A 17,609-nucleotide genomic window follows, 5' to 3' on the forward strand; every position below is an offset into this window, starting at 1 on the left:
GCCTCTGACTGTGAGGACCAGCAGCCTCCATTCCTGGCCCCCAGCAGGTCAGCATGCAACCACAGTTCTGTAATGGCATACTTAGAGACTGGCCCTGAACTGAGTTCTACAGTTCTGATCAGTTCAGAAGGGACAGGCCGCATCTGTAGCTGAATTTAACTGTCACTATTAGAAGGAAATTAAGGTTCTGCCAAGGCTTCTGGAAGAGGTTGGGATCAGGGAAGGTCTCCACGGGAATTATGCTTCTGACGAGTACTGAAGTGTGACAGTGGTCAGCTAAGCAAGAGGAAGGGACTGCCCTCCCCCTTACCCCGACTCCCAGAGCCAGGGGTGCTAAGTGAAAAGGCTGGGGGGGGGGAGTGAATCTTGTCCGTGTATGTGTTTCACTTAATTCTAAGGGAGAGAGGAAATAGGAATTTAAAATGTATTCTAGAAGACCCCTTTGACTACATGCTGTAAACAGACTGAGGTCTGGAGAGAGAGACATGCGTATAGGGTAGCAGTGGTGGTGACAGCAGGCATGAGGTAGTGGCAGTGGGCGGTGGGACAGAGAAAAGGGATATTCAGAGTGAGACGAGAAAGATCTGGTGGGGGCAGTGAAGAAGAGAGCAGCTGAGAAGGTGTTTCTGCGGGGCGGGGGCTGGAAGAAGAAGGCATGGATCTGGAGAGGGGAAGGGGTTAAGAATCCAGATGGCTTAATAGAGAAACAGAAAGAGATACTGTATCTTCTGCTGTGCCTAGTTTCACAATTTCCCATTTTAGAATAAGATAAGTCTCAAGATATAATTTCCCCTCGTTCGTTGTGGGGCGAGGAGGAAGGCGGGAATGAACACTCAACACTGGCATGCTCTCTCAAATAATCTGTCCAGTGCTTTTTATAGAAAACACTACTGCACTATTCAAAACACTCCAAGTATTCTAGACTTGCTTTCTGCAACCAGGGAGTGGGGCAGAGAAGAGATCAACCCCACTGACATCAAAAGAAATCCCAGACCCCACCCACCATGTGATTCAACTGTCTGCTATTAGGAAAACCTTTCTGAATGGCACAGCGATTCCCAAGAGTCTGTGTTAGATGATCCACATCATTTATTCACGTGAGACATCACTGGTAGACTTCACAGACAAAACACGCTGTGTTCTGGAGCTTTCTGACCCACTGGGCTAATTGTGGTTTCCCTGGGCACTTCTGATGCCAGAACCAATCCTAGGGCTAGAATCTGTGTCATCCAACGTTCCCCTTTTCCGACACTTGATGAGAGTCAAGGTTTCTCAACCTTGACATACTGATTAGTCTGTCTCTTTCTTCCACCCCACCCCCGAGTCTCTCTCTCTCTCTCTCTCTCTCTCTCTCTCTCTCTCTGTGTGTGTGTGTGTGTGTGTGTGTGTGTGTGTGTGTGTGAGAGAGAGAGAGAGAGAGAGAGAGAGAGAGAGTGTCCTTGTATGTGAAAGGCAGAGAATACCCCCAGGTTATTCCTCATGTTCTACCCAGCTTGTTTTTTGAGACAAGGTCTCTCACTGTAGCTCATCAAGTAGGCTAGACCGACAGACTGGTCAGGGAGCTCCAGGAATCTGCCTATTTCTGCTTTCCCACATCTCTGGGGTTATAAGCTACCGTAGCCAGTTTTCTTAAAACATGGATTCCAGGAGGTCAGCTCAGGTCACCATGTTAAGCACCTTACCAGCTGAGTGTTGTCTCCAGCCACAGTTAGTCTTTATTGTGCAGACTGAGCATGGTGAAACGTTCAACACCATCCCAGGTGCCCACAGGTTCCAAGCAACACCCCTTCCCAAAGTGAGACAACCAAAATGTCTCCAGACATTGTCACACCTCAGAGAAGGAGGCCGAGAGCACTCCTGATTGACACGCACTGATCTAAGAGAACTCGTTCTGTTGGATGGCTGAGGTCAGGATTGCCCCTATGTCCTCAGACCAACAAGACTGTGGCCTCTCACCTGTCTTCACTAGGAGCCTGTGGGACATCTGACAGTCCAAGTTGGACGCCATCCTGCCAGTTGTGACCATTGCAGTAGACACAGCCGGAAAAGCAGCGTCCGTGTTTCCTGTCTGCAGAGATGGCAGCCTCGTGGCCTTTACTGATGCTGTAACGGACGTCAGCGCAGCAGTGATTGTCAGCGGGCGGGCGGTGGATGCTCTGGGTGTGTCTGGCCTGGTGGGATTAGGGAGGCCAGTGTGCATGGCTTGTGGTTTCTTGGGGAGGTGTGTGGTGGACAACAGGCCCGAAGCAGAGCCCGTGGCCCCTTGTGTGGCTGTATGTGTGCTCATGCTGTGTGCTGTCCGGGCAAGCATGTAGGTTGGTGTGATTGGGAAGGCAGTGTGGACTGTCCCTGCTGTCACCTTTGGGCTGGACGCTGCCTTGCTGGTGACATTTTTAGCTAGAGCTGTGGTTAGACCGCTCTTGGCTAAACCGCCGCTGCTGCCAGTGCCCTTAGCAGTGAGGGCTGCAGACAACGCTGCTGGGCTTGACTTCCTCAGAAACAGGGTGGTGGTGGCAGCGGCTGCAGCTGTTGCTGTCAGTTCTCCCTTGGGTGACACTGAGGTTTCCACTGCAAAGAGAGAAAAGGAAGAGTTTGTCATTGGTCTGGGATGCACACGTCACTCTCCTGACGATGAAGACATGTAACTTATGAGCTTGCTAGTGTAAGATGTCTCTATGCTCCAGGCTTGCAGCGGGGAGAACTCAGGCGAATCAACCTTTGGTTCATTAAGTCAATTAGTCATAATGCGAATGCCACGTACAGCAAAGCCATGGTTGTTGATAACAAGGAAATAAATTCTGAATACTTTCACAAAACTCAAGGAGGCAGGGAGGATCAGCCACATGCCTGTCTGGAGTTGTACCTCACTACAGACCGAGGGGAGGCGGGCTGCTTCAAAGCAAAGCTGCGCATCTGTGTTGAGCTTGAAGATGCTTTGGCCGGAAAAGCAGTCATACCTGTTTTCTGGGTACCAGGAAGCGAACTACCTGCATTAGTGGCTGCACCTGTCCGTGTCTTGGGGCGCCGAGAAGTTCGCAGCACTTTGGAGGGGGTCCTGGAAAAGGCACCAGTTGATACGGAAGTGGAGTCTGTAGATGAATGGTATTCCAAGACACTCTGGAATTGTGGGGAGCCATTCTTTCCCGGCGACAGAAAGGTGTCACTTGAAATTTGTGAATCTGTGTCTGTTCCATCTGAAAGCATTTGCTGCAAGCTAGCTGCAGAAGCTAAGCTTGGCCAGGTTGGCCAAAGAGGATGGGCTGGCCGGAGAGGCAGCTGCGACATAGAATGTTGACGTGTGGGTGGATAATAATCACCTATTGCTGTGTCAAAGTCTCTTGGGTGCTTGCTTGTGAGCCAGAGGTCTGTGTGGCTTTCAACTATGGCCCCTTCCGATGGCCGCAGGGGCTGATTGCCACTCTGACTGAAGACTGGATCCTGAAAGTTAAAGCCGTCTGTCATCACCAACTGCCCAGCAGCCTCTTTGAAATTCTGAGGTTGTATCGCATTGGCATCCCAAGTTGTATGGCTGGGAAGAGTCACGGTAGCTGGAGGAGGCTCCCAGCTTGTGGCGCTAATTGTGGGAGTGTTTAAATCACGATCCGTTTGCCACGGCAAACCAGATATTGTCGATTCTGTGGAGAGGGATGCAGTTGCCGCAGCAAGAGAGCTCCAGAGAACATCTGTGGCTGCTGGCTTTCTCGTGCCTTCCATTGTTGGGAACTCATAGACATCGGGGGAGGAGGGAAGGGCTGGCACCTGTCTGGAAGCTGAAGCTGGCAACCCAGACGGGCTTGCCACAGCTGCCAGAGTCTCCAGCTCAGTGCTGGAAGAGCCAGGAGGAGAACCTGCCTGAGGGGCTTGTGAGACGAGCATGGATGATGGAGGTGACCCTGAAGGAGAGAGGTCTGTTCTTAGTGCTGTCTTGATGAGAGGCGAGACTTCACCTGTGTTAAAATCAGAGGTGAATCCACTCACTGCTTGAAGACTTGACGCCTCTTTAGTTGGAAGGGCCCACAGAGGAACTGTCCCATTTGCCTTTTCATTTTCCCCCCAAATGGCTGTAACCCTGTCCTCTTTTTGCTGAGGAAATGTCCAAACTGTAGGGGGAAGATCAGGATGTTTGCTGGAGGGGAGGTGTATGGCTACATCAGGAAGGTATCCACCACGGCCATCTTCCTGGGGACTGGCGGCTTCCGGCACGGGGTCTGGGGAGGCACGGTCTCTAGTGGGCTGGAGGATGGTAAGCAGGGAGGGAAGGGCGCCCGTCCCCTTCAGTGGTGATCCAGGAGCCGCCTCAGAAAGGTCCATTTGCTCTTGACTGGGTGTAGTGAGTGGCAGAGAAAGCAGCGAGGAGGAAGGGGTGTTTTCTGGGGAGCGGAAGGGCTTCCTGGAATTCTCCGGAGCGGCTGCCAGATGTGGCCAGGTGGTGGCGCTATTTGCAGGAGGAACAGGGGCTCGCTCTCTGCTGCTCGTCCCTGACTCTGCAGTCTGGACTTGTAGGGGCCAAGCCTCATAGCTTGCTGCTGCTGTGCCCAGATTAATGGTCGATAATACCCCACTGCGCCCTCTGACAGCCCTCGCGGTGGGGCCTGGCTGGGTGGATGCAGAACTCAAGGGCTCTTCCAACATTGGCCACGAGGAGGTTCCACCTGGAAGGCCTCCTGGGGCTATGGAAGGAAGAGACAGTTCTGCCAGAGAGCTCAGAGCCCCGGGAATCAGGGAACCTGCTGAGCGGGGAATCCCTGATGGGGCCAGCTCAGAGTACTGCTTTGTTAAGGGTCTAGAAAAGTCTAGAGGAGGGGTACCAATGAAAGTCCGGGCATTTCTGGATGGAACGTGGTTTGTTTTGTGAGAAAATGGTTTTAGGACATTAACTGGGTTCTGAGCTGAAGAGGAATCAGCTGGTGTGATTTGGGGAAACACAGGCACTTCGGTGGGGTGATCTATAGGCTTAGGAGTGATGGAATGAGATGAACCAGGGAGCAATGAAGATGATGATGGTGGAGGGAGAAGGGGAAGGCTGTCTGACCTCAAGGGATGCTTTGAAAGGGAGGGAGTCCCCACCAGAGGCTGTGATGGGGAAGCAGCCCTCGAGGCAGCTGGCGGGGCTCTAGGCAATGGGGAAAGCATGCTGGTGCGAGGCAAACCTGACATGGCTGTCGCTTCTCTTTCCCCTTCAGGCCTGGGGTGGACCACAGTCTCAATGGAGTCCTTAGCAAGATCCGGGGAGGCGCCGTGTCCACTTCCTTGGTAAAGGGACGAAGAGAAGTCCACACGAGCCCTGGTCTTGTGGCGTGCCTTGGGAAGAGGTGTCTGGGATAGCTGCAGCAAGCTTGTGTTGTCGGAAGGCTGTCCCAGAACATTCTTGATTTTATCTGCTGCTGAGGAAGACTTGACTTCCAAAAAAGGCCATGTTGGTGAAATTGGTAACAATTTCCCGAGAGGAATGGACTCTGAGGTTGGAGTGACATGTGTCTGTAGATTGTCTGTCCCTGTGGAAGAGAGCATCCACGTGAGACATGGGATCGAGATACGGCTACGGTGGGCAGGGGCTGGAGACCAGAGCAGGCAAGACAGCTCTGCCTGGCCACAGAGCCCTTCCACTCACCATAGACCCGTCGTGAAACAATTCAAACAAGGAACTCAGTCCAAATGTGCAAGGCAGAGAATTCACAGGGCAGTGCCATAAAAGTAGTCTTTGATGAAGGAATTCTTTTGAAGACAGGGTCTTACATGTAACTCACAGAGATCTGCCTGTTTCTGCCTTTTGGTACTGGGGTTAAAGGTGTGTGCAAACCACACCTAGCTGATAAAAGGACTTTTGAGCAATATTATAAAAGACATTCATGTATTTCATTTTTTTTCCTATTTCCTACCAGGATAAAAGCCCACAAAAATCAGACAGACATGGCTACCTGCAGCTAACAAATGACACCAAAATAAATCTGAGCCAAGAGCCCAAAATGCACAGTACTGAAGAAGGACCATTCTCTATGAACGTGTTCTCAGGCCCCTAATACATCTCAAGAAAAATATCTTCAAGAATATATTCTAAGGAAAAATGACTTCAATGAAATGCATTTCTCCTGAGTTTAAAGGGATTCCTGGTTCTTTGTTCATGCTCTGTCAAGGAACAGAAGAGATTTCTTTCACATTAGGTTATTTCAAAAGGAAAAATTATTCATCTCCCACCTAGGACAGGAGATACTTCTCGAAAGGCCTCGTGTCACCAAGAGCACCTGCTGAGACCAGAACTGTCAGCACAATGCATGACGTCCTGGCAGAAAGGTGAGGAGGCCCTGGACCGCAGCAGGAAAGGAAGGTGGGAGAGATGGAACCGTGGGATGGCACACGTCCTTCTCTATGATGCCCCCTTCCTGGCTCCTCTGGGTTGGTGGTACAAGAGGTGGCTAAGTGTTCTTAGCTAATATTTCTCTCCTTCTCTCCTTTCTCTTCTCAGCACCTCTCTCTCTCTCTCTCTCCCTCTCTCTCTCTCTCTCTCTCTCTCTCCCTCCGTCTCTCTCTCTCTCTCTCTCTCTCTCTCTCTCTCTCTCTCTCTCTCTCTCTCTGTGTGTGTGTGTGTGTGTGTGTGTGTGTCTACGCTGATATGTGTAATGTTAACCATGCATGTGGAGGTCGGACATCACCCTTCAGTGCCATTTGGTTCTCTAGAGCTGTCCACAGTTCCTTGAGATGAGATCTCTCACTGGGACTTGGAACTTGCCGACGAGGCTAGGCTAACCTGCCAGAGAGCTCCAGGGACCCATCCTCTGGCCTCCACCTCCCCCATGCTGGGATTACAAGCATGCACCAGCTTGCTTCGCTTTCTGCTGGCCTCTGGAGATCAAACTTAGTTCCTGGTCCTTCAGTCCTTCAGGGGCAAGAACTTTACCAACTGAGTTGTCTCCTCGGGCCCCAAGGTTTTAAGAGTTTTAAACGAAAGGAACAGTACTTGTAGAGCTTTCTACAATCTTAGCTAAAATATTAGAACCGTTTGATAGAAACCATTTATTAGGAATTCAGAAAGTCTGGTTGATAGCTATCCTCAGCCACCCAGAGTTGAGCATGTGTCTCTGTCGCATAGCTAAGGACAACAGGCACAGCAGAATGAATTCACTCAGCACCTGTAAGGAACAAATGAACTTGCGGAGGTGGAGGGATGGGCTGGGCGCTCTGTGTAGAAAATCACTAAGCTAATAAGTTCTGATTACAACCTGGGCTACTCTGTTGACTGTAACTAGGAGCCTGGCCCACAGAGAGGACACCCTCTGCTGGAGGAGCACAGGAGCAGGCCAGGGTGTGAGGGCTCCTCCCTGCCGGGGCTAGGCTGCCTTTCTCCTGTTCTGTATTCTGCCAACCAAGGAAGTGAACAACTGGAGAAAGTCTTTCATTGCGAAAGCTTTATGATAAGCAACATCCTCTCCATGACGAAAGTTCAGTAGTAACCGTCTTTCGAAACGATCTTTCCAGTTTCTCTGTGAGGCTTGGGAAAAACATGCAGATGGGAAGTTTTCACTCCAAATAAAAGCACATGGACATTTCCCTTTTGATCCTTTGTGTTCTTGTGTTTCTTTAAAGAACAATTTTAAATTATTTTTATTTTATGTATATGTATGGATATTTCGCCTGCTTGTATTCATGTGGACCACATGGCCATAGAAGGTGTCAGATCCCCTTCAACTGGAGTTACAGATGGTTGTGAGCCACCATGTGGGTACTAGAAATTGACCCTTGGTCCTTTGAAAGAGCGACAAGTGCTCTTAACCTCAGAGCCATCTCCTCAGCCCCATATTCCGTTTTTAAAAAATTTTCCATTGTTGAGATTCATATATAAGAAATTGGCCTCACGCTTTGTTGACTCACTATGGGAGGCCTTATGCTTTCTGAGAAGTGGATGGAGGTGAGTTGGGGGGAAATAGGGGAAGGCGGTGAGGGGAGGAAAGGGAACTGTGGTTGGTATGTAAAATGAATAATAAAATATATATAAAAAAAGAAGAAAAAGAAATTGGCCTCAAGTCATTTTTAGAATTTGTCAGGGTATAAGCCCACCATCCTCAATGGGACGCTGTTACATTCTGTAAGGAGACCAATGTCTTCTGAGGAAGCCACCCTAAGCCTGACTGGCTCCTTAAAACCTTGTCAGGATTCTGTGGGGCCCTACCTGCAGGACCCAAAGCTCCCCGTGGCTCAGCCAGGTAAACCCACCTTCAACAGACAGCAGCATCAGGAGGCACACAGCTCCAGGACACTAAAATCTACACAGCACTGCACTGAAGTCCCTGCTCTTCCAGGGACCCCTTCATGGTCTACAGTGAAAACTACTTCAGTGTTACCACAGGCGACCTGAGGGGTTTTCTCCCGGGCAGCTGAAGTGTCACACGGAGGGCACACACTACTGCTTTTACGCCTCTCCACTCTGCATTCGTGTCCTCTCCTAACAGACACTGTGTATCTGCGTACAGCCATGTCTGGTGATGCATGGGAGTGAATGCAGAATCTGTCGAAGACAGTGTGGCAGTCAGGTGAAACCTACGGATGATCCCTGTTTACTTTTATTGAAACCAATTCATCCGTTGGTCTGATTCCAGAGTCAAAACAAACTCATCTTGTTTCAAAGACACAACCTCGTAACTAAGAAGGATGCTCAAGCTAAGCTTTCGTTTCTGGCAAGATGTTCTCCCACAAACATGTTGCAAATGGAGGGAGGGATGGATGCTGGGGGGTGATGGGGAGGGTCACTGACCACACCAAAGGAGGCTGATGAAAAACCCCAGGCACTGCATGATGGCCCATGGTGGATTTGTTTCTTCTGACTAGGATCCAGGGTTTCCCAGGGGAGCCTTTCTTCTCCCACACGACTCCCAATGCATGGGGAGGAAGTATTTATGAACAGTTTTGAGATGGGCCATCTGCTGTGCGTGACACTCATTAATGCTCTCTCTACCCTCTGAGTACATGACGTCATGAAGCCTCATGAATGAACTTCTTAAAATACCATGATGATTGGCGGGCACCATGTGACCAATGAGTCATAAACAAAACGGCAAGTGTGACTTGTGGGTAAGACGTTTAAATGCTGTAGGAAGACATCCCAGAGATCACTTTCCCGGCCAATGAGATGTCTCAGCACATGAAGGCATGTGACGCCAAGCCCGACAACAATGTGTGTGCATGCATAGAGCTGTGAGTGTGCGTGCATAGAGCTGTGTGTGTGTGTGTGCATAGAGCTGTGAGTGTGCGTGCATAGAGCTGTGTGTGTGTGCGTGCATAGAGCTGTGTGTGTGTGTGCATAGAGCTGTGAGTGTGCGTGCATAGAGCTGTGTGTGTGTGTGCATAGAGCTGTGTGTGTGTGCATGCAGAGCTGTGAGTGTGTGTGCATAGAGCTGAGAGTGTGCGTGCATAGAGCTGAGAGTGTGCGTGCATAGAGCTGAGAGTGTGCATAGAGCTGTGAGTGTGCGTGCATAGAGCTGTGAGTGTGCGTGCATAGAGCTGAGAGTGTGCGTGCATAGAGCTGAGAGTGTGCGTGCATAGAGCTGAGAGTGTGTGTGCATAGAGCTGAGAGTGTGCGTGCATAGAGCTGTGTGTGTGTGCGTGCATAGAGCTGTGTGTGTGTGCATAGAGCTGTGTGTGTGTGTGCATAGAGCTGTGTGTGTGTGTGCATAGAGCTGAGAGTGTGTGTGCATAGAGCTGAGAGTGTGCGTGCATAGAGCTGAGAGTGTGCGTGCATAGAGCTGAGAGTGTGCGTGCATAGAGCTGTGTGTGTGCGTGCATAGAGCTGTGAGTGTGCGTGCGTAGAGCTGTGTGTGCATAGAGCTGTGTGCGTGCATAGAGCTGTGAGTGTGCGTGCGTAGAGCTGTGTGTGTGCATAGAGCTGTGTGTGTGTGTGCATAGAGCTGTGAGTGTGCGTGCATAGAGCTGAGAGTGTGCGTGCATAGAGCTGTGTGTGTGCGTGCATAGAGCTGTGTGTGTGTGTGCATAGAGCTGAGAGTGTGCGTGCATAGAGCTGTGTGTGTGTGCGTGCATAGAGCTGTGTGTGTGTGTGCATAGAGCTGTGTGTGTGTGTGCATAGAGCTGTGTGTGTGTGAGCATAGAGCTGAGAGTGTGTGTGCATAGAGCTGAGAGTGTGCGTGCATAGAGCTGAGAGTGTGCGTGCATAGAGCTGAGAGTGTGCGTGCATAGAGCTGAGAGTGTGCGTGCATAGAGCTGTGTGTGTGCGTGCATAGAGCTGTGAGTGTGCGTGCGTAGAGCTGTGTGTGCATAGAGCTGTGTGCGTGCATAGAGCTGTGAGTGTGCGTGCGTAGAGCTGTGTGTGTGCATAGAGCTGTGTGTGTGTGTGCATAGAGCTGTGAGTGTGCGTGCATAGAGCTGAGAGTGTGCGTGCATAGAGCTGTGTGTGTGCGTGCATAGAGCTGTGTGTGTGTGTGCATAGAGCTGAGAGTGTGCGTGCATAGAGCTGTGTGTGTGTGCGTGCATAGAGCTGTGAGTGTGTGTGTATAGAGCTGTGTGTGTGTGTGCATAGAGCTGTGAGTGTGTGGGTGCATAGAGCTGTGTGTGTGTGCGTGCATAGAGCTGTGTGTGTGTGTGTATAGAGCTGTGAGTGTGCGTGCATAGAGCTGTGAGTGTGTGTGCATAGAGCTGAGAGTGTGCGTGCATAGAGCTGTGTGTGTGTGCGTGCATAGAGCTGTGAGTGTGCATAGAGCTGTGAGTGTGCATAGAGCTGTGAGTGTGTGTGCATAGAGCTGTGAGTGTGCGTGCATAGAGCTGTGTGTGTGTGCGTGCATAGAGCTGAGAGTGTGCGTGCATAGAGCTGAGAGTGTGCGTGCATAGAGCTGTGTGTGTGTGTGTGCATAGAGCTGTGAGTGTGCGTGCATAGAGCTGTGGGTGTGTGTGTGCATAGAGCTGTGAGTGTGCATAGAGCTGTGTGTGTGTGTGTGTGTGCATAGAGCTGTGGGTGTGCATAGAGCTGTGTGTGTGTGTGCATAGAGCTGTGGGTGTGCATAGAGCTGTGAGTGTGCATAGAGCTGTGTGTGTGTGCATAGAGCTGTGAGTGTGCGTGCATAGAGCTGTGGGTGTGCATAGAGCTGTGAGTGTGCATAGAGCTGTGTGTGTGTGTGCATAGAGCTGTGTGTGTGCATAGAGCTGTGTGTGTGTGTGTTTGCATAAAGCTGTGAGTGTGCGTGCATAGAGCTGTGGGTGTGCATAGAGCTGTGAGTGTGCATAGAGCTGTGTGTGTGTGTGCATAGAGCTGTGGGTGTGCATAGAGCTGTGTGTGTGTGTGTGTGCATAGAGCTGTGGGTGTGTGTGTGCATAGAGCTGTGAGTGTGCTTAGAGCTGTGTGCGTGCATAGAGCTGTGACTGTGTGTGCGTGCATAGAGCTGAGAGTGTGCGTGCATAGAGCTGTGAGTGTGTGTGCATAGAGCTGTGAGTGTGCGTGCATAGAGCTGTGAGTGTGCGTGCATAGAGCTGTGTGTGTGTGTGCATAGAGCTGTGAGTGTGCATAGAGCTGTGAGTGTGCATAGAGCTGAGAGTGTGCGTGCATAGAGCTGTGTGTGTGCGTGCATAGAGCTGTGAGTGTGCATAGAGCTGTGTGTGTGCATAGAGCTGTGAGTGTGCGTGCATAGAGCTGAGAGTGTGCGTGCATAGAGCTGAGAGTGTGTGTGCATAGAGCTGTGTGTGTGTGTGCGTGCATAGAGCTGTGAGTGTGTGTGCATAGAGCTGTGAGTGTGCGTGCATAGAGCTGTGAGTGTGCGTGCATAGAGCTGTGAGTGTGCTTGCATAGAGCTGTGAGTGTGCGTGCATAGAGCTGTGAGTGTGTGTGCATAGAGCTGCCAGTGAATGAATGGGCCAGTGAGCTAAACACACCTCCAAAGAAGAAATACAAGTATCGAATAAATAATTATTTTAAAGTCCAACATCTAACAATCAGGTAACTCTAAATTAAAACTGCGTAGAGATTTTGTCTCACTAGAGGCAGAATGGTGCCATTTAAAAATGCTGCAAAGATGTGAGGAGTTGGAACCCTTAGTCACTGTTGGAGTATAGACCGGGGCGGTCACTATAGACATCAGCATGGACATTTACCATCCAACTCCCCTACCCCACTCCTGGGCATACGACCAAAGGGCCTCTATGTCCCATCTCTGAGCTACTTGTCCATCCATGTCTATTACTTCTTTAGTCACAATAGCAAAAACATCAAGTCAGCTTAGATGTCCATCAGCAGATGATTGGATAACGATTTTTCAACTGTAAAGAAAAATGAAAAGTATAGGAAAACATGGAACTAGAAAATACTATGTGAAGAGAGGTAACCCAGGCAACAGGTAACCAGGAAACACAAGTATCATATGCCCTCTCCCATACATAGGTCCTAGCTTCTAATTTGTTCATATCTGTATGTATGTGGTAGGGGGTGGGTGGAGGTTATGGAACTAGAAAGGGCCCAAGGTAGGGGGAGAGGTTTTAAATGAGGGGGTGGAAGGATATTAGAAAATATTAGAAAGGAGGACAGAAGGCAGTGGCAGGGAGAGGGGCAAGAAGGGCAGGGAAGGGATCAACCAAACAGTAAGTATGAAAGTGTCAAAGGGAACATATAATTTTATATGGTGATTAATAAATAAAACATTAAGTTAAAATTCTAAAACTGAGTTAGGATCAAATCCACTGTTCTCTGTACTGCTCAGTTGAGATAATGTCTGGCATGGAGGGCCAGCAAGATGGCAGTCTTAGGTACAATTCTATCGCTGAGATGAGACACCATGACCACTTATGGAAGAAGAGATTGCTTGGGGCTTACAGTTTCAAAGGGTTAATTAGGGCTTGTGAGCAGCATGGCAGAGAGCTGGCAGCAGGCAGGCAGGCCTGGCACCAGAGCAGTGGCTGGGAACTTACATCTTACTATACAAGCACAGGGTGGAGAAAGCTAACTGGAAACGTGTGTACTTGGAAACCTCCAAGCCTGCCCCAGTGGCTTGCTTCCACCAACAAGGTCACATCTTTTCAACTGGGGACCCAGTATTCAAACACGTGTGCCTCTGGGGGCCACTCTCATTCCGACCACCACAATGGTTCAGTGAGTTAAGGCACTTGCTACCAAGTCTGATAACTTGAGTCTAATCCCTGAACCCGTGTGGCAGAAGGAGAGAACCAACTCCCAAAATTTGCCCTCTGCCTTCTATACACATGCCATGCCATGCATGAATACCCTCTCTCTCTCTCTCTCTCTCTCTCTCTCTCTCTCTCTCTCTCTCTCTCTCTGTCTGTCTGTCTCTCTCTCTCTGTCTCTCTCTCTCTGTCTCTGTCTCTCTCTCTCTCTCTCACACACACACACACACACACACACACACACACACACACGTAAACAAACAATGACAGATACAGATCACAGAAGTTGAGACTAGATTGGTGGTTACAAGAAGCCAGGGAAAATGGAGTAGGGAGGGGTGGAAAGAGGTTGGCAGGCAGCACTGAGCTAGGGGTAGACAGAGGAGGACGTTCTGGTGTGCAGCTGCATAGTGCACTGAGCAGAGCTAACGATAACGTTGTTGTACAAGTCACAATGCCAGAAGAGTGGACCTTGTGTGTTTCACCAGGAAGAAATGATAACTATTAAGGAGAGGCCTTCAACCTACTTTTAAAATTACACAATGTATCTATGCATCAAAACATGTTGTGGCATCCAATTAATGTGTACAACGTTTATGTTTTCAAATATCAATTAAATTAAAAGATGTATCATTTTATCTTACTTGTATATGTGTGTTTTGCCTGGATGTATCTATGGGCACCATGTGCATGCAGTGACCGAGGAAGCCAGGAGAGGGCGTCAAAAAGCTACGAAACTGGTATTCCAGGTTGCTGTGAGCTGCCACGGGTGTGCTGGGAACTCAGCTCAGGTCCTCTGCAAGAGCGGCAGGTGTTTTTAACAGCTAAGCTACCTTTTCAGACCCCCAACTTCACATTTAAATAGAAGATACATTCTACAGCACATGATCTTGGTGGAGCTCTTTCCTTGTAAATAGAGGTTCTCATCTGCCAGCACTGAGATCCCAGGTGACACTCAGAGCTTTGTAAGCGTCTACACATAGCAGCCTGGAATACCAGAGTTGTTAAGGAGCTGCAGACTGTATTTATCTCTGAGGATGAAGATATGCTCTTAAATGAAATACCCAATTTGCCATGAGGAGAGCCTTCAAGGGGCATGGTGGTAAGTGTTTGTACCTGCTGTTGACCTCGGGGACTCGGTTCATCTTTCTCTGCTGTTTAAATATTTTTAGAAACATTTAGAAAGACTCACGGATGGGGGTCAGAATCTGCCTGACACATTTTTCTTTTTTTTCAAAGATTTATTTATTTATTTATTTATTTATTTATTTATTTATATAGTATCCTGCCTGTAAGCCAGAAGAGGGCACCAGATCTCATTATAGGTGTTTGTGAGCCGCCACATGGTTGCTGAGAATTGAATTCAGGAACTCTGGAAGAGCAGTCAGTGCTCTAACCACTTAGCCATCTCTCTAGCCCAGGAAAGCTTTTCTTAAACATTCACGTGTGTGTGTGTGTGTGTGTGTGTGTGTGTGTGTTCGCACACACACATCACAACACACATGTGGAGGTCAGAAGACAGCTTGCAAGAGTCAGTTCTCTCTTTCCCCCGTGTGGATTCTGGGAATCAAACTCAGGTCATCAGGCTCAGCAGTGTGTGCCTGTACCCATAAGCCATCTGACCAGCCGTGGGGAAACTTTTTGGCTGTATTATTTAACAAAAGAACCAGGACCAGGAGGAGAGAGATTATAATAAATAATAATAAAAGAAAGATGTCTCTAATCAATAAAACCATGGGAAGCTCAACACACTAGTTTAAGTTACTGAGCTCATCACTCCAACAAGCACCTGAAGGGGCATCCTTCAGAGGAATTCATCACTGCCTCCCCTCCTTCACTTCTGCCCTCCTCCCTGCTCCTTTACGTCCCCCCTGCAAATGCCTGCTATATGCCATACTCTGGAGTAGACAATGTCTTGTAGGAAAAAGCATACATGGTCTCTGGCTTCATAGACATATGGATATAAAGTTGACATTCTCACAAATATAAACATGAAGCTATAGACTGTAGATACACATCCTTAAGAGAAATCATTGAGTGTATGGTTTGGTTAAGGAAGTGGGGAAGAACGCCACTGAGAAGGTGACCAGAAAGAACCAAAGAGCAAAGGAAGGTAAAAACGTCCATGTAGAGGAACAGGCATAAACAAAGACCCTGTGACAGGAAACAGAATCAAGAATACAAGGAATTGGGACAGGATTGGTTAAAAGCACTGGCTGTTCTGCCTAAGGACCCGGTTTCAATTCCCAGCACCCACATGGTGGCTCACAGCCATCTCTAACCCCAGTCCTGGTAGTCTCCTCTGGTAGTGTACACACACATAGTGCACAGACATGCACCCTGGCAGAGCACCCACACATAAAATAAAGTAAGAATAAAAACTAATACAAAAAGGTAGGCAATAGTCTATCATGAAGAGTGGTGGTGGACAGCAAGATAAAACCTCAGAGGTGGGTGCTGGCTGGATCGCTACAGTTTCGGGGGTTCCAGCTGGATGGAGAGGGTTGGGGATTAGGGAATGTTTGGGAAGAATTATTCTCTCTGCGGCTTGAGGAAAAACTGGCAAGAGTGGACATCAGTAGACCAGTTAGGAACACCTGCAGAGGTCCAGACAGAAGACAGAAGGGAAGCTGCCAAGAAAGCTGACCGGAGAGATGGAAACAGAGTCCTCCGTGGTCCCCCTAGGTCTTCGGAATTCAGGATTCCATTATTTCCCTAAGCACGCTCGTGTTTATGCTTGTGGCAGTCCCTTTAATTGCGGCATCTTTTTTACAGCTCTGAGTGGGAGTCTATTTCCTCCCCCCTTGAATTTGAGTGAACTTGAGTTTGTTCTGCCAACTGGAGTGTGGCAAAGTAACGCCAACACAGCTTTGAAGCTATGTCATAAAAGGCCACATAGTTACAGCTGGGTCCCTGGGAAGCTTCCCTCTGTCCTGGAACCTGGGAGCCACTCTGAGCAGCCTATGCCACAGGAAGACAGCATCCCAGACTAAATCAAGTCTTCTGGCACCTCAGCCCAGACGGCATACACATATGATAGAACTTCTAGATCATTCTGTCCCTCGCAATTTAAGTCTCTACAGATGGGCAAGTCTTTCCATCCAGTGCCTGGACACCATTGTGCATGGATGGAATTCCCAAATCATGGGCACGTTAGGAAGGTGTCCTCAGCACAGAGGGAAGGGTGGAGGGCTGGGTAGCAGTAATCACCGGCATAGTATGCATGGGACTGCATCCAGAAACTGGGTCTCTATAACTTTCAGTCTATTCTTTATAGGATCAAGGAACCAAACAATGGGAACCTTTCATTCCAATGAAAAATTATTGTACCTTTTAGCATGTTGTCTTTGCTAATGAAGTGAATGTGTTAATTAAAGTTGCTTCTTAGAAAACCCACAAACAGAAGGGATGTTCTTTTTTCAACTTTTCATGGCATGTACGTGCGTGTGTGCACGTGTGCCCGGGCATGTGGAAGCCTACGTTGATGTCAGGAATTATCTTTAATAGCTTTTCCATCTTATTCATCAAGGCAGGGCTCTCACTCAAAGCCAGAGCTCACTGACATGGCTAGTCTTGCTAGCCAGTTTGCTCTGGGAATCCCATCTCTACCCCTCCCAACCCCCACTAGGCATTGACATGGGTTCTGGGGACCCACACTCTGGTCCTCACACTTGTCCAGCATGCATTTAACCACAGAACCATCTCCCCAGCCCAGGAGAAAATGTCCAAGGCAGAAATGAGAAGTAACAGCTGAATATGGTGGCACACACCCATGGCTTGGGAGGTGGGAGCGGGAAATCAGGAGTTCAAGACCAGCCTTGGCCACATGTTGAGTCTGAGCTAAATGAAACACTATCTTAAAAATAAATAAACAATGGGGATGTTCTACTGGGAATTCACCAAGACCAGCTGGCCTGGGTCTGGAAAAGCATGGGATAAAACCGGACTCTCTGAACATAGCGGACAATGAGGACTACTGAGAACTCAAGAACAATGGCAATGGGTTTCTGATCCTACTGCACGCACTGGCTTTGTGGGAGCCTAGGCAGTTTGGATGCTCAACTTACTAGACCTGGATGGAGGTGGGGGTTCCTTGGACTTCCCACAGGACAGGGAACCCTGATTGCTTTTCAGGCTGGGGGGGGGACTTATTTGGGGGAGGGGGAGGGAAATGGGAGGTGGTGGCGGGGAAGAGACAGAAATCTTTAATAAATAAATAAATAAAAATAAATAAATAAATAAACAAAAGTGGAGAGGTAAATTTAGAGACAAACTGTAGAAAGCTTAAGACACACACGAAGGAAGGCAGTGAGGTGAATGTCTGTTCTAAGTGACGTGTCTGACTGGCTCTAAGGTAGCCATCATGACGGTCTCCTGGCAGTCACTCCTTTAGTGATGTCCCTCAGAGAAAACAAGAGGGACCTGTGACTTCCATCTAAACAACAGAAGAAGCAAGAGGTAAAACACCCTCATCTAGGATGCCATTACCCTAGCGACTCATT

The 17,609-nt window shown here is 48.9% G+C and overlaps 1 protein-coding gene across 4 annotated transcripts in view; it reads right to left on the minus strand.

Moving 5' to 3' along the window:
- Kiaa1549l (KIAA1549 like) overlaps positions 1 to 17,609 on the minus strand; it is a 264,763-nt gene that overhangs the window by 105,179 nt on the left and 141,975 nt on the right. For 2 of the 4 annotated variants that reach the window (XM_075961574.1, XM_075961573.1), the window contains exons 2-3: positions 5,151 to 5,495; positions 1,957 to 2,568 (exon numbers count right to left, since the gene is read on the minus strand). In XM_075961574.1, the coding sequence (XP_075817689.1) occupies positions 1,957 to 2,568; positions 5,151 to 5,495 (957 nt within the window). Of the gene's footprint in view, positions 1 to 1,956; positions 2,569 to 2,957; positions 5,496 to 17,609 lie in introns of all 4 variants that reach the window. The other 2 variants (XM_075961572.1, XM_075961571.1) reach the window with 2 other exon arrangements.

This window comes from Microtus pennsylvanicus, chromosome 2 (genome assembly GCF_037038515.1).
Source record: "Microtus pennsylvanicus isolate mMicPen1 chromosome 2, mMicPen1.hap1, whole genome shotgun sequence".
Classification (NCBI taxonomy): domain Eukaryota; kingdom Metazoa; phylum Chordata; class Mammalia; order Rodentia; family Cricetidae; genus Microtus; species Microtus pennsylvanicus.